The following is a 15,620-nucleotide window of genomic DNA, read 5'->3' on the forward strand; positions in this document are numbered from 1 at the left end:
ACCCCTTAACCCCAATCCATTCCTAGATAGTCTTCCACATCTAATTCTGTTCAGAAAAGTCCAGAAACAATGCCAGAATAAAAAGCCCCGATCGAAGAGAAAATTTACAGCTCAGCAGATACAGACTACACACTGGATACCAGATCAAAATCTCAAGAAAAGGCTCACTTTTCTAAGAATGTATGTACAAGTTTAGGGTAACTAAATCTTATAGTTGTGTGTGCGTATTGAGACTGGATCTGCTGTGTACGAATCTGAGCCTTCTGGCATAGTGTGCTAGCTTGAAATTAGGCACAATTTAGTCCATTGTACTGCATAATTCATTTCATGATTCAGGATGACAAAAGGCACTCTACAGAAAATGTAGTACTTCAGTTAATTAGGTCAGAATCACAGCAGCTAATTTGCAATGTCCCACAGACAGCAATATGACAACGACTAGATGCACTGATTTAGCAATGTTTACTGTGGGATAAATATTTGCTAGAACAATAGGGAGAAATCCTCAACTCATCTCCAAAATGGTACCATGGCATCTTTTCCTTCCATCCGAGAAGACAGAGGTCCCCATGTTTAATTTACCTGAAAGATGACCTCTCGGACACTGCAGCCCTCCTTCAGTATCACAGGGAAATGCCAAGCTGGATAACGTGCTACTCCCTGGATGGCCAAAGCACTACTACTGAGACATTGATGACAAGTGACTTAATATGATACAAGTCATCCTGTCTCATTGTTACTTGAGAGAGAATGGCCCGTAGCCAGATCCATGATTCTATGATATCACCAATACTATGTGGTGTTTCCCCCATATTTCTATATTTTTTTCTTAAAATCATACAATGTTTTGGCCTCAACTACTTTGTGGTAACAAATTCCACACTTTTATCCTCTGGGTGAAGGACTTTGTTAGTCCCAAAACATTGATCCCGTATCCTCAAACTATTACCCTTAGTTCTGGACGCCCTCCATCATCAGGAACATTCTTTCTGAATGCACCCTGTCTAACCCTGTTAGAAACTTACATGATTCTATGAGATCTCCTCACACTCTTCTAAACTCCAATGAATACAATCCTAACCAACCTAGTTTCTCCTCATACATGTTTTCACTTTGTTTTTAATTCGAGTGTTATTTTTGCAATTTAATTTCCTCACAAAATATATAAAGCACACAAGTGAACCTTGGCATATTTCACAGTTCTAGCTTAGAGCATGGCAAAAAACACTGTAAATGTTAAAACCATAGATTAACTGTACTGGTTTGTGAATTAAACTAGAGTGTTATTTTGTGGATGGCAGTTACAAGAACCCTCATTAAACCAATGAGTTCAAACTGACTACTTTAAAACCACCAGATCTCGCAAATACAACTCCCAATGGACAAGCTGCCAATGAGATCAAATCTGACCAGTGTTTGCAAAGTTTGCATGACAAATTCCTATATTTGCATTTCAACAGTTAAGTTATTCTGAGTGATAACTTGTACAGTAATACATGTACAATTTCCTGAGTTAGTGAGGTAATGGGGAAGTCAGACAGCTGAACACTATGCAGTAACTGATGCCAAAATGTGTGGCCACACATGTATTTGCTCCAAATGATGAATGGATCCGATCATGGTTCAGCATGTTACTTGGGCAAGATATGCAAATGGGTCCAGCAGATGTACAACGGTATCCACAGCCATTTTAAAAGAGGAAAGGCCATGTCAGAATAAGTGAAGAAAAATCTATACATTCAAATTTTTAAATGACGGAAATTGCAATGATCAATGGAATTTCTCTTCTACTCCTCCCACTTCCGCAACTAGCCAGCTTGGGATCACAACTTGCAAAACAACGAGAATGTGACTCAGGTTCACCTCCTCATCTTGTCTCTGCTCCGCACCTTTAACAGGTTTGACAAGATGAAAAACTTGTCACAGGAGCTTACTGTAGAATTGGTTGCTGAGCACAATGTGTAGCTGAACCATACCAAGCAGGCAATTTAGGCTCAATTCCCAATCTCAGCTGGATTAGCTGATCAACTATTATCCCTTGCCTCAGAGGACAAAATCAGTCAGGACTCACTCCTTACCCAATGACCTATGACAGCTGGCACCAGCAGGCGAGCACATGGAACAAACAGAAGGCACCCAGTGTATTGTGTCCCAAAATCAGGCACAGTTCAAGGCGAGAGAATATGCTTAGTTCAAATAAAAAGTGAAATACGTTTCTTTCCTTCGCTCTCTTACTTCACACCAACCAAACACAACGTTTCATAAGACTATATTCCTTCTCAGCTTGTGCTGCAAAACCCATTGTTTGACCAGCCTTTGGGACATACATCAGTGAGGCTCAGGAATATCCACCCCTGCAGAAGACTGTTCAGCACCCAGCAATGACCTTATCCAGATTAAATAGGCTTATATGGAGGAACGGTGCAGAAAACCACATGCTAAAACACGGCCTACAGTACACAACTATGCTTCCCAAATGGAATGTGAACAAACAATACTCTGGGAAGTGTCAGATACATACGCATCAAATTCCATCACGAATTTCAAAGAGAAAAAAATTCAACTGATTCCACTATTGTTTATATGTTTCAACGTAATAGGGCAAAAGATTTCCAGAAGAATGAACCACTTTCCAAGGAAATACTTGCACCCTCTATTTATTTGTGGCTTTATTATTAATTTATAATACAATCTAACAGCTTTCAGCTCATTTAAGTACAATTGAATAACTAGACAATTAAACAGCTATAAAAATATTCTTTAAAAAGAGTCAGGGGAGATCAGCACAAACAAGTTCCATTAAGCTGCAAAAGCAGCATTTTCAGAGTCAAATTGATGCAGATTTGAATAGTACTTCATTCGAATGCTCAATTGCAACATGCATGAGTTTCACAAACCAGTGTGTTGCACGCATTCAGCCCAGGTGTTTGAAGAAAGCTCCACAAAGGCTACATTTGGCCTCCGTACTCTTAAATGAAGCAAAAGAGCAAAATTAGGTTGGATAAAAGGTCATCAAGGGTCAACTTAGATTTTCTCTTCACAGATGCTGCCTGGCCCAGAGATTTTTTGAGTATTTTGTTTTTATTTCAGAAGCAGCCAACAAATTGCATTCAGGTACATTTTTAATCTCTTCACTGAATGCTGGGAGCAAAAGCAAATCTGACATTTGTTGCCCCTCCCTAACTATCCTCAAGAAGGTGGTGAGCTGCCTTCTTGAACAATGATGTAGTGATGCTGGCACTGGACTGGGGTAAACACAGTAAGAAGTCTCACAACGCCAGGTTAAAGTCCAACAGGTTTATTTGGTAGCAAAAGCTTTTCGAGCGCTGCTCTTTCATCAGGTGAGTGGGATTTCAGTTCACAAACAGGGCATATAAAGACACAAACTCAATTTACAAAATAATGGCTGGAATGCGAGCTTTTACAGGTAACCAAGTCTTAAAGGTACAGACAATGTGAGTGGAGACAGGGTTAAGCACAGCTTAAAGAGATGTGAATTGTCTCCAGCCAGGACAGTTAGTGAGATTTTGCAAGCCCAGACAAGTCGTAGGGTTTACAGATACTGTAACATGAACCCAAGATCCTGATTAAGGCCATCCTCATGTGTGCGGAACTTGGCCATCAGTCTCTGCCTGGCGACTCTGCATTGACGTGTGTCATGAAGGCCACCTTGGAGAACGCTTACCCAAGGATCAGAACCGAATGCCCGCGACTGCTGAACTGCTCCCCAACAGGGACAGAACACTCTTGTATAGTGATTGTCAAGCGGGGTTCATTCATCGTTGCCGTAGCGTCTGTATGGTCTCCCCAATGTACCATGCCTCGGGACATCCTCTCCCGCAGTGTACCAGGCAGACAATGTTGGCCAAGTTGTAAGTGAATGCACCATGTACCTGGTGAATGGCGTTCTCACATGAGATGATGGCATCCGTGTCGATGATCTGGCATGTCTTGCAGAGGTTGCTGTGGCAGGGTTGTGTGGCGTTGTGGTCACTGTTCTCCTGAAGGCTGGGCAGTCTGCTGCAAACAATGGCCTGTTTGAGGCTGTGCGGTTGCCTGAAGGTAAGAAGTGGATGCCTCGGCAAGATGCTTGCTCCCACCAACGACACGTTGAAGGCTCCGGAGAAGATGTCATAGCTTCTCCGCCCCAGGGAAGTAACGGACGACGAAGGGGGACAAGCACAGGGCACGGTGGACAGAGTGCCCTTTGTCATCCAGTACTTCCCTGGAGCAGAGAAGCTACGACATCTTCTCTAAAGCCTTCAACCTGTTGTTTTTAGTGGGAGCGAGCATCTCGCCAAGGCCAGCCTGCACCCCCACTTCTTGCCTCGGGCAACCGCACAGCCTCAAACTGGCTATTGTCCGCAACAGACTGCCCAGCCTCCAGGAGAACAGTGACCACGACACCACACAACCCTGCCACAGCAACCTCTGCGAGACGTGCCAACTCATCGACACAGATGCCATCATCTCACTTGAGAAAGCCTCCAACGGGTACACAGCGCATACACTTACAACTTGACCTTTTGCTGTCTGCCTGATACACTGCGGGAGAGGGAATGTCCCGAGGCATGGTACACCGGGGAGACCATGCAGTCTCTGACAATAGATGGATGAACGCTACTCGACAATCATCAGGCAAGAGAGAGCGTTCTCTTCCTGTTGGGGAGCACTTCAGCGGTCGCAGGCACTCGGCCTCTGATCTTTGGGTAAGTGTTCTCCAGGGCGGCCTTCACGACACACGACAGTGCAGAGTCACTGAGCAGAGACTGATCGCCAAGTTCCTCACACATGACGACGGTCTTAACCGGGGTCTTGGGTTCATGTCACACTATCTGTAACCCCCACGGCTTGTCTGGGCTTGCAAAATCTCATGGCTGGAGACAATACACATCTCTAACCTGTGCTTAACGCTCTCTCCACTCTCACTGTCTGTAACTTTAAGACTTGATTAGCTGTAAAGTCTCGCATTCCAACCATTATTTTGTAAATTGAGTTTGTGTCTTTACATGCCCTGTTTGTGAACTGAAATCCCACTCACCTGACAAAGGAGAAGCGCTCCGAAAGCTAGTGGCTTTTGCTATCAAATAAACCTGTTGGACTTTAACCTGGTGTTGTGAGACTTCTTAGGTACATCTGCTGTGCTGTTAAGAGTTTTTCAGGATTTTTGATTCAGCGACATGAAGGAATGGTGATATATTTCCAAGTCTGGATGGTGAGTGACTCAGAGGGGAACTTGCAGGTAATGGTGCTCCCAGCTAGCTGCTGCCTTTGTCCTCTGGGTGTTGTCAAAACATCCTTGATAAGATGCTCCATGGCATTTTGTAGATGGCACACACTGCTGCCACTGTGTGTCAGTGAGGAGGAAATGTTGAAAGTGATGGATAGGGTGCTAACCAAGCAGGCTGCTTTATCGTGGATGGTGTTGAGTTTCTTGAGTGTTGTTAGAGCTGCACTTATCCAAACAAGTAGAGAGTATTCCACCACACTGTGCCTTTGTAGATGGTGGAATGGCTTGGGAAGTCACTCACCATAAAATTCCCAACCTCTTGAGCTACTCGTTACCCCAGTATTTATACGACTGGTCCAGTTAAGTTTCAGGTTGAGATGGTGATTGACTGGCACTTGTTTGGCAGGAACATTCATGGTCACTTATCAGCCTAAGTCAGAATGCTGTCCAGGTCTTACTGCATGAGGGCACAGACTGTTTTAGGAATTGTGAATAGAACTGAACACTTTGCAAACATCCCTACTTCTCACCATATCATGGAATGGCAATAAGCTGAAGATGACTAGGCCTAAGGCACTAAGCTTGAGTAACTCCTGCAGCGATGTCCCAGTACTGAACTGATTGACCTCCAACAACAACCACCTGTTTTGCAAGGCATAATGCCAATGAAGAGATTTTTTCCTTGATGCTGCATTAGGTTAAATGTTGCCTCAATGTCAAGGGCAGTCACCTCAAACTCAGCTCTTTTGCCCACGCTTCATTGACACTGTGATGATATTAGCTTAGTGGTCCTGGCATAACTCAAATTGAGCACCAGTGAACAATTATTGATAAGTGCCAGTCAATAGTGTTGTCGGACTCCTCCAAATACTTTGCTGAAGAGTAGACTGATGGGGTAGTAATTGGCTGGGTTGGATTTGTCCTAATTTTTGTGGACAGGACTTCCTTGGACAATTTTCAACATCAGTTAAAAGTCAGTGCTGTAGCAGTACTGGAATAACCTGGATAGGTGCACAGTTAGTTCTAGAGCGTGCCTTCAGCACTGCAGCCAGGATATTGTCAACTGTCAGATCTGTCCTGCTCAAGGAGATTGAGCAAGTAGGTTCTCTCACTATCTGCTTCAGGTCCAGTCTGGCAGGACTCAGCCAGTTCAGTCAGTAGTTGTGCTATTCCACTTATGGTGATGGTCACCACCCAACCCAACCCAAGAGTACATTCTGTATTCTTGTTATCCTCAGTGCCTAATCCAAAAGATATTCAACATGGATATGAGTACCAATTCATCAACTGAGAGGATGTAGGGGCATATCAGTAGGATGTTTACTTGCCCATGTCTGACCTGAATCTGAGATTTCATATGGTCAACAGTTGACACTAAGGCCCCCCAGAGTCAATCCCTCCTAACTGTATACCACTGTGCTGTCACAACAGAGCAGGCCATAGTCAGGGAAATTAGTTGAATGGTAGACAATGGAAACAGAGACTCAACAAGGCTGGAATTGAAGCTGAAAGGTCAAGGGGCTGTAGGGTTACACATGCTAATATCAACAGTTAGTATGTGGATGAACACAGCAACTTGCCTTTTGCCTTCAGCAAGTTTATTCTACTCTCAACTTGCAAAGGCAAAGTGCTTATGGTTTTCCCACAGCAACTGTTCCAGCTGTGTTCATTTATACTCCTTGGGGAGAGTTTAACCATATACCATTATATTTAATAAGGCATTTAGCTTAACAATGTAGTTGTCACAGCATGCACTTGCTAATACTGACAACAGAGGTCGGGAGGCAAGGACAGAAAGGGATTTGAACACAAGATGGAGAATTTTTAAATCTCAGGTCCTTTTCAATTAATACCAATACAATGGCTCCACCTGCGTTCCAATGAACAAGAATTTCCATTTCTAATCTGAGCACCTATCCACAGTAACTCAAGATTCAAACTAACAGCCCATCAATGTCAAAAAGGTCCTTATGACAGAAACAAGCTTGAGCACAATTCACAGGATGCAAAAGGCAGTGGAGAAGTGAGTCACCTCTTGGATTGCATGGTGAGATTAGAAAGTAAATCTAGACACAAGTGAACTCAGCTGTGTTATCGTCCAAAGTAGGACCGTATGCCAATATTGACTGTCACAGATTACACCCAAGTGCCCACTTGGCTGAGGCCTGGTGACAATGAGCTGACAGTATGCTCAGGATAACAGTGCAGACTGAATCAGCATCTTCAGGAAGGGGAAAACCAAAACCCACAAGAACACCATACATCTTTCATTACAGCTACAATCTTGTAAGGTGCTAGACAGCAGCAAATGTACAAACATGATTCAGTAGCCATTAGTTGAAACCCATCTTAGAATAGAAAGTAAATCTAAGAATCAGGGAAACATATTTAACATTTACTGCTGCCGCTACGTTGAGTTGCACAACCAAGCAGACTTCAGCACCCAATGGCACACATGCATGTTAAACCACAAACTGGTTTAACATGCATACAAACTCCAGGTTCTGAAATCAAGTCAAACCTTTGCATCATCTTAAATATTGAAAGCAAGATTGGAAAATGTTCAGATTTCTCTGCATGACCAGGACATATACACTGGTGAACTGATCGTAATACATCAGCATATCAACCTTCCAAACTGAACAAAGCAACTTCTCCAGTGTAAGTACAAAACTATAGAATTGTTCAATTAGTTAAACATGTCAAGGATGTCAAGGCCCAGCACAGAACAGAATACACCCATTCTCCCCTGCCCCTTTTTGGCAGTTTCACGCACAATCTACCCAGCCCTTCAGATGTGAGCCCAAGCTGTGAATCTCAGCAATGTATTGCAACGAGCTAGGTGCTACAGGGGTCACTATAACAGGAATGGCTAACGGTTCAAAGGCTAAGGTATGAAAGCCAGCCCTTCTGATTCATGCAACCTGATATCACAGCAGACTTCCAACAGAGCAAATTTAAATACATCATTCATTCAAAAGCTGTTTCTGTCCCATCCTGACTGCATCCATGAAACATTACTGAATCCTTGCAAAAGCAAGATGCACTGCACCATAGAGGTTTCAAATTGAAATTCAGAGCACCAGCATTCTATAAACAATCAGTACGTTGACATTACCAGTTTCCTCATTTCACACTGCTGCTAACCAAACCCCTTACAAAAACAGATTGCTTCAGCGTAATCTGCATTTTATTGGGGTGCTGCAACAGGAGTTATCTAGAGGCCTTCAAGAATGAAAAACTAACCACCTAACAATCAGTTATGACCATTCTGTGGATGGTGAAAAAGGCCATTTAACTGGAAGGGGAGTTAGGAAGGAGCAGTCTTGGGATGAAACCATCAGGAATTCATGGTGAGGGCTGTGGGAGTGAGGTTAGAATCTTCTGAGCAAACATATTCACTTCAATGGGCACAGCAAACCTACAACTGTGTTTTCAAACTTCTCTAGATTTGAACAATGCATCTTTTGAACAGGAACTATGCGTGGATGAGCTCTATTTAAACTGATTGCTATTAAAAAGAGATAGAGACAAATCTCATGCTCGGTAAGGGGAAGTGAAACGCTAAAACACACAATTCTTCCAGACACATGGCAACTTTCACATCATGTAAAATGATGATCCATACACACACACACACACACACACACACACACACACACACACACACACACACACACACACACACACACACAATCAGTCTGGTTGTAACTCAAAGCAAAGTTTTCTGCTCTCTATTCCACTCTTCTCCTGAAGGTGCCAACTCTTACTGGACTAGGACTCCGTAGGCCCAGCCCAGGAACTGCAGCAGACATCAATTTGCAAGCCAAGTGAACACAACAGTTTGTTTGACGATGAAAAACATTGCAGCCAAAAGCAATAATTCCCTCTGCTAGTGCATATGCTTGCACTCTTTCCCAAAATAATCATTGGACTCGAGCAGAAGCAGGAATACCAACTGCTTCTTCCTCCCTACCATTTTGACATGGCTTTCATGCCGTGGTCATTCCAGTAGTCATCTTGCCGTGATTGGCTAACAGTATCATGACCAGCAGCCATAACTCAGCTCGAACTCTCAAAGGCAGAATGTGGGTTCAAGCTCAATTTGCAAATCTTGGACGCAAGATCTAGGATGACATTCCAGCACAATATTGCACTGTCAAAGTCACTATTTTTTGGATAATCTTCTCAAGTGATTGGAAAGGATTCCAAAGCATTACTCTGTAGAAGAGCAGGGGAATTCTTGGTTAATAATTGACCCTTGCCTAACATCACAGATTACTTTGCAATGGCTTTTTGTGGGATCTTGATATGTAAACTGCCATCATATTGCAGCATTGACCACAGTGCAACAGTACTTTACTGGTTGTAAAGCACTTTGAGGTCCCCAAAATTATGAAAAGTGCTTTTTTTTTAAAATTAAATGTGAATTATAGTTTAGCTACATAATGTCTCAGCTAGAAAAAGCAGTATCTCAGAACTAGTTTACTAGTTAATCAATTGATTAGCACAAAAACTGGTCAGTTCAACTTATTCCAACAGCTCCAAAGAGTCTAATTCCAAAAATGGATGCAAGTTTGCCAACATTTCTGGTCCACAACATTCTGTCAAACCAGGTTTCTGACATTACTGGCCTAATAACACAATGAGTTTATATCAATTGTTCCAGGGAACACAGGATGTAAAATCTAACTGGTACACACTGCACTATCAATCCAGAAGCTAAATGTCATCAGCTATATAGCAAATGACATAAAAACATGCCACATGCAAAGACATACAAAATTTTACATTTAGTATTGTTGTAGAACATGATAAATTTACACATTAGCACACACAACACTAAGCCGTACAAACAAAGCCAAACGGGATTTATCAAAATAAATAAATTTAACCCTCTGAGTGCTGCAAAACATAGCTTACAGAATTAAATTTAGACCAATGCCAATACAGATTAAATAGTTTCAGGTCCATGCATTTTAGCAGAAGAACTCTGTAACCTTGAATCCTCTCCATATTCCAAGCTCATTTTTCAGACTTGCTCTTCCATGTTGCAATGGCCTAAACTGATTGCTTGAGCTTGTTACAATTTTCTTTGGCCCTGAAATTTTGTCCCTGAAAGGGAAACCTAGTCTAGTTATTCAAGGAACAAACAATAGCCCCTTGTCCTCCCCGGTTTCTATCAGGACACCTCTAAACACACTACAGATAATTTTCCCCCTCGTTACTGTGTAAACTGTTTCTCATCTTAGTTTGATGGGAAGGAAAAATCGAAGAAGTAGTTTACAGTGTCTGTTACAAACTACAGATCATTACCCTATTCTCACTGCCAACCACAAAAAAGTGAAGAGCAGATGGCATCAAGCAGCCTAGAGCATGGTGTTCAATGAGATATGCAACATCAACCCTCAGCAACAAGCAATCACACAGGCAATACCCATGGGCCCACCAGCAAAACCCAATAATACCCACAGACCTCTCCCCCCAGCTCCCAGTAACACCCACAGGCCCCACTCACCCACCCGAGCAACATTCATAGAACCCCCAGCAACCACTTCAGCCAGCCTAACAGCAAATATAGCTAGTGAAACTGACCTGGAAGAAACTCCACATCGGCCCTCCCCACTGATCCCATAGCCTGCACAGCTCAATGATTCTTCTCTTTATTTAGAGGTCTTCCTCCAGTCTCAGAGGCACCATTGGATAGACAGAGGCAAACACAAATACAACACCAAGTTGCAATTGATCATGAATGAATCTGGCAATGAAGAGCCAACATGCAATTTGGCCAAAGATTGCATGATAGCCAAGCCCCCAGTCATACACTCACTTGATATACACATAAGGAACCCTTTCCAGCAATAGTTACAGAATGATGATTGGGACCCCAAGCCAAGAGTACTGAGACCAAGTAGAGTGCCTCTACCTCCACTGTGGGCAAAGTAAGCTAATGCAGCACAGGCTGACTTTAGCTTCAAGCTTTAAAGAAGCATATTAGCACGTACAGTGAGAACCCCTCACCCTCCCTCCTCAACCTCAACACTGTCCAACCTCCAACCTGACTAAAACTGGTCAGTACTCAGAGGGTTACAAACACAGTCACAGAACCAGAACAAAAAAAACCACAGTAAGTAAAGAAGATAAGGCACCTGGAGACATCTGACACTGGGCATGCTCTGCAGGCATCTCAGTGCGCACATGCTCTCTACCAGGTTGGAGCAGCCTAGCCACAAAGACCTGGGCACAGAACACTGCAGGATAACAAAAGGAAGGAAGAGAAGCAGTTAGAAGCCAGACACGATCACATTGAAGTAGACAGCTTTATTTGTTAGCAATTATCAGCACTAAGCATAGGTTGCATTCCAAGAAGTAGTTGAAATAAGCATTGACCCTCAGAAAATTGTTTAAGGTTACACATGAATATATTAGCTAAGCAAAGTGCAGTGCTAGTAGAATCATCACGCAGAACTATTAGGAAAGCAAAAGGCCATTAAATCCATCAAGGGCATGTCTTTTTCAGAGATGGACCATCCTTCCCAAATTTTTCCAGCTTCTCAATTCTAATTTCAAGACTTCACAACTGCTCAGCACATATGATTAAACAAGTAACTTTTTTTTTAAACATTTCTTTTTTTTAAAAAAACCAAATAATCCCTTCAGTAATCATTTTATTACAAACTAGCACTGCACTGGAATAACTATATATGGAAATCAGGCTTTGTATAAATACCATCAACTTCCCTTTTGAAAGTGCCTTGGGAACATATGGATAAATATATAGATGTACAATAAAGTTTTGATTTAAAAAAAACACAAGTTGCCAACACAGGGTTGGAAATCACTTCTAAAAACAGTTATAACTGCCTAAAAATCAAACAGTCATTTCTATGACCAATGAATACATAAAACTCCCGCTGCAGCTACGATCAAATCTCACTTCATGAGGTTCCACACTTCAATCAAACCGAGTTGACCAACTTCACTAATTGCCAGCAGCTGGAATGGCCTCAGCTCCTCTTTAAAAAGACTTTTTTAAAAAGTGCAGAGTATGCACATGGTGGAGGAATAGTGCACTCGGGCTTCTAATTCTCCACAGGAGGACAGCTCTCGACATTCACTGTTGAGACTCATCTGAAAACTGTCATTGGAATATTTTTGAAAACTAGAATTAGTGTAATATTTTTAAGGAACATGAAAAGGCTGTCAGACTCAAAAAGCCTGCCCACAGATTAGCCATTCAGCCCATTTTAATCTCACCCTTCCTTTGTATTAAAACATCTGATGCCTTAACTAATTTCAGTGTCTGGTCTTAATTATCCCTCTTTGCAATCCACTGCAGTAGTTGATCATTCACTGTAAAGCAGCATCTACTGGCACTAACTGAAACCTACTTGTCACAACCTTGTCTCTTACTCTGGTGTGCCTGAACATGTGGCTTTGGATTTACACCACATTTTCTACCACATTAAGTACTCCATATGACATCTAGGATCACCCAGAGGTCTTGAAGACTACAGAACCAGCACTCAGCAAGTCATTCTAATCTCTTTGCTGATCTCTTTACTCTTCCTGCTCTAAGACCTGGGTAGCCATTATATCACTGAACAGGACTAAGCAATATTATATACAAGCGCAGGCTGATCAAAACCCAAACACGGCTTTACCACGATTAGCAGGCCTAAGTATTTGAACTCAACTAATTTAACAATTTAATCTTGTATCCTATTTATTTTCTTAATTGTGACCTCAAGTCAACTAACATGCCCCAGCTTGTGTGGCGCCTTATGACAACCTAGCTCACGCTAACCATGAATCATTATGCTCCTGTCATCAGCGCACACACACCTATACTTGAGACAACAGACAATGCCACAGAGAGATTCCATTCCAACTTTGAGCAAGTGCCTGCTGGCTGATCCTCCTCAGAGATTACCGTGCCAGTCAGGGAGGATGCAAATCTCTGGAAACACAGTAAAAAGTCAGACAACACCAGGTTTTAGTCCAACTGATTTAGTCCAACCAATCTCTGGAAAGGCATGATAGGCAAAGAAAGCAAACTCCGACTGAGTCTTTTGAATCTAGAACATGGCCTTGCCATAACCAACACCCTGTTCCACCAATGAGAAGAGCACAAGACCTCATGACACCAAAGTCCAAATGCTGGCACTGGCTTCATTGTGCCAGAAAGGGATCAGAGAGGTCTCCACATTACCCACACTACAGGTACTGGCAATAGATGGATCTCCAGCTCTTCCTAGCCATCACTTCTTTGTCTTGTGTTTTATGCGGTACCACTGCCTTCATGTGCCTATAAGGCTGCTGCTTTTCCCTTAGGCTTTGATGAATTTTTCCATAAATGAAGGCTTTGCGCTTGCACTCAATTGGATTCTATGTCACAGTGACTGGTTCGATTAAAAACAACCATGTTTCCTGGTAGAGGGACCAAAAGCTTCTTTGTAGGTGCTTATTTTAGTGTACTTCATGGACAGGTATTGGCAACTGACAGACTGATCACCACCTTGTCTGATCTACTATTTCCATCAGCCTGACCCTCAAACCGTGGAGGCAACAGAATCAATGCTGCCAGAAAATTATCATTGACTTCAAAGATTCCATCAAGATGGTCCTCTTCAGTCAGCACCTCACTAACAAACACTCGATTCTCAAGTCATCACCAATCACACCACTGCCATACTGCTTAGTCAACCATAAAGTCCATTAAAACAAGCACCTACAAAGAAGCGTGTGATGCAATTCAAGGTCCACTCCCCATTTCTACTGGCATAAAGCTCTTCCTTCAGTTTTGGTGAAAGGTCATCCAACCTGAAACATTAACACTCTCTCTCCACAGATGCTGCCCCAACTTGTGTACTTTGAGCACTATGTTCTTATTTCAGATTTCTAGCATTTGGGATATGGAAACAGTAAATAAATGTGATTCAAACTATTTCCTCGCACTGTTGGTAAACACTGACAGGCTGCTTATGCCATATGGCCTATTTTATAACTTCTATATACTTTCATGGTAATTTTCTTCTCCCTCTGCACCCCTCCCCAGTATGCAGGGATTGTTACTGTCACCGAGCATACATTCACTTACTAAAGAAAACACAACACAACAGCAACATTCCACTTTGAAAACAAATAAAAACTGCAGAGAAATTAGTCATTTCCAAATTACCCCAAGATACTCAGGCAAGTTGATTCAATCCACCAAAAATCAATCATGTTTTGGCTAAAGCAGGCAGTCCAATGTTCCCATTAGGCCAAGAATGAATGAAATGCCAAATAGATGAGGCGCAAGCCTGGTCAACACACAAGAGAATACATTAATAGCAAGGGCAGTGCTGAGAATAGGGATGCTCTGGGACACTGCCACTTCAAAAAGTTTATATTTGTTTCTATCTCTATTGAAACTAGTTTCTAACATCCACATATAATCTAAAATCAGTTGCCATAGTCACACAAGAGACTACAGCATCATAGGGTGTTGCTGTAAGCTGTAAAGCAAAGCTCTCCACTTCAATAATGCTTCAAATCTGTGTTTAAACCAGACAATTCCATACAGCAAATTAAACTGCTCCCACAGGGAAATAGAGCCATTTCAACAAGAGTACTCTATGGCCAGTGGATATTGCTAACCACTTTCCCACTTTAATCACAACCCTCAACCTTCATCCCCATGAAGCCTAGCCCTATGCCCCCTTGCTCAAAACCTCCTTTCCCTTCAAATCTCTCCCACACCCCCAACACTCCCCTCCCCTTGCTCCTCTGCATGGTCACCATAACCTTCAATCCCAACTTCCCACCATGTGTAACCTTCAACTCTTTCTAAAGAGCTCTCTTTTTGACTCCAAGTTCAAGAGTTCGCTGTTCCACGGCCTGGTAACTGTTAAACTGTGGTATGAGCAAAGCTATATAATGCACAGCATTTAGATAGAAATCGGAAAAATAAAAATTACCTTTTTAAAAACAAAAATAAGAGACTAAAATACTTTTTAACTTGTGGAAAAAATTCATAAAACACACCATAAATGTTTGCTTTAGGTCAGTTTTCACTTTACTTACCAGAATCCAAGAATTTTTTCAGATACCTCTTCGTAACATTTGAGCAATCTCCGCAGGAGGCTGTGATATCTGTCCTTCCAACTCAAACTAACTAAATAAACCCCAGCTTTCAATCCACCTGACTATTTGATCAGGGAGCTGCCAGACTGCAAGGTAAACAGCATAAGTGAACTGTTTGTACAGGTGAGCATGAGGCCGCTCTTTCATACAGGCCATTCAAAATGGATAATTTCAGAACAATTAGTCAGTTTGGGATGAAGGGGTTAGAAACATTTGAGACTTTGTTGGAATCCGGCACACGTGATAACTGAGCTCGACAAAG

At 42.3% G+C, this 15,620-nt stretch overlaps 1 protein-coding gene across 2 annotated transcripts in view; it reads right to left on the reverse strand.

Annotated features, from left to right (window-relative positions):
* Positions 1-15,620, reverse strand: part of LOC145351961 (F-box/WD repeat-containing protein 11) — a 193,331-nt gene that overhangs the window by 153,559 nt on the left and 24,152 nt on the right. The window contains exon 2 of one of the 2 annotated variants that reach the window (XM_080201795.1): positions 11,380-11,481. The exons of the other annotated variant lie outside the window; for it this stretch is intronic. Coding sequence (XP_080057921.1) covers positions 11,380-11,481 — 102 coding nt within the window. The remainder of the gene's footprint in view (positions 1-11,379; positions 11,482-15,620) is intronic. 2 annotated transcript variants of the gene reach the window in all.

Source organism: Carcharhinus amblyrhynchos, chromosome 13, assembly GCF_965287045.1.
Source record: "Carcharhinus amblyrhynchos chromosome 13, sCarAmb.v2.hapA, whole genome shotgun sequence".
NCBI lineage: Eukaryota > Metazoa > Chordata > Chondrichthyes > Carcharhiniformes > Carcharhinidae > Carcharhinus > Carcharhinus amblyrhynchos.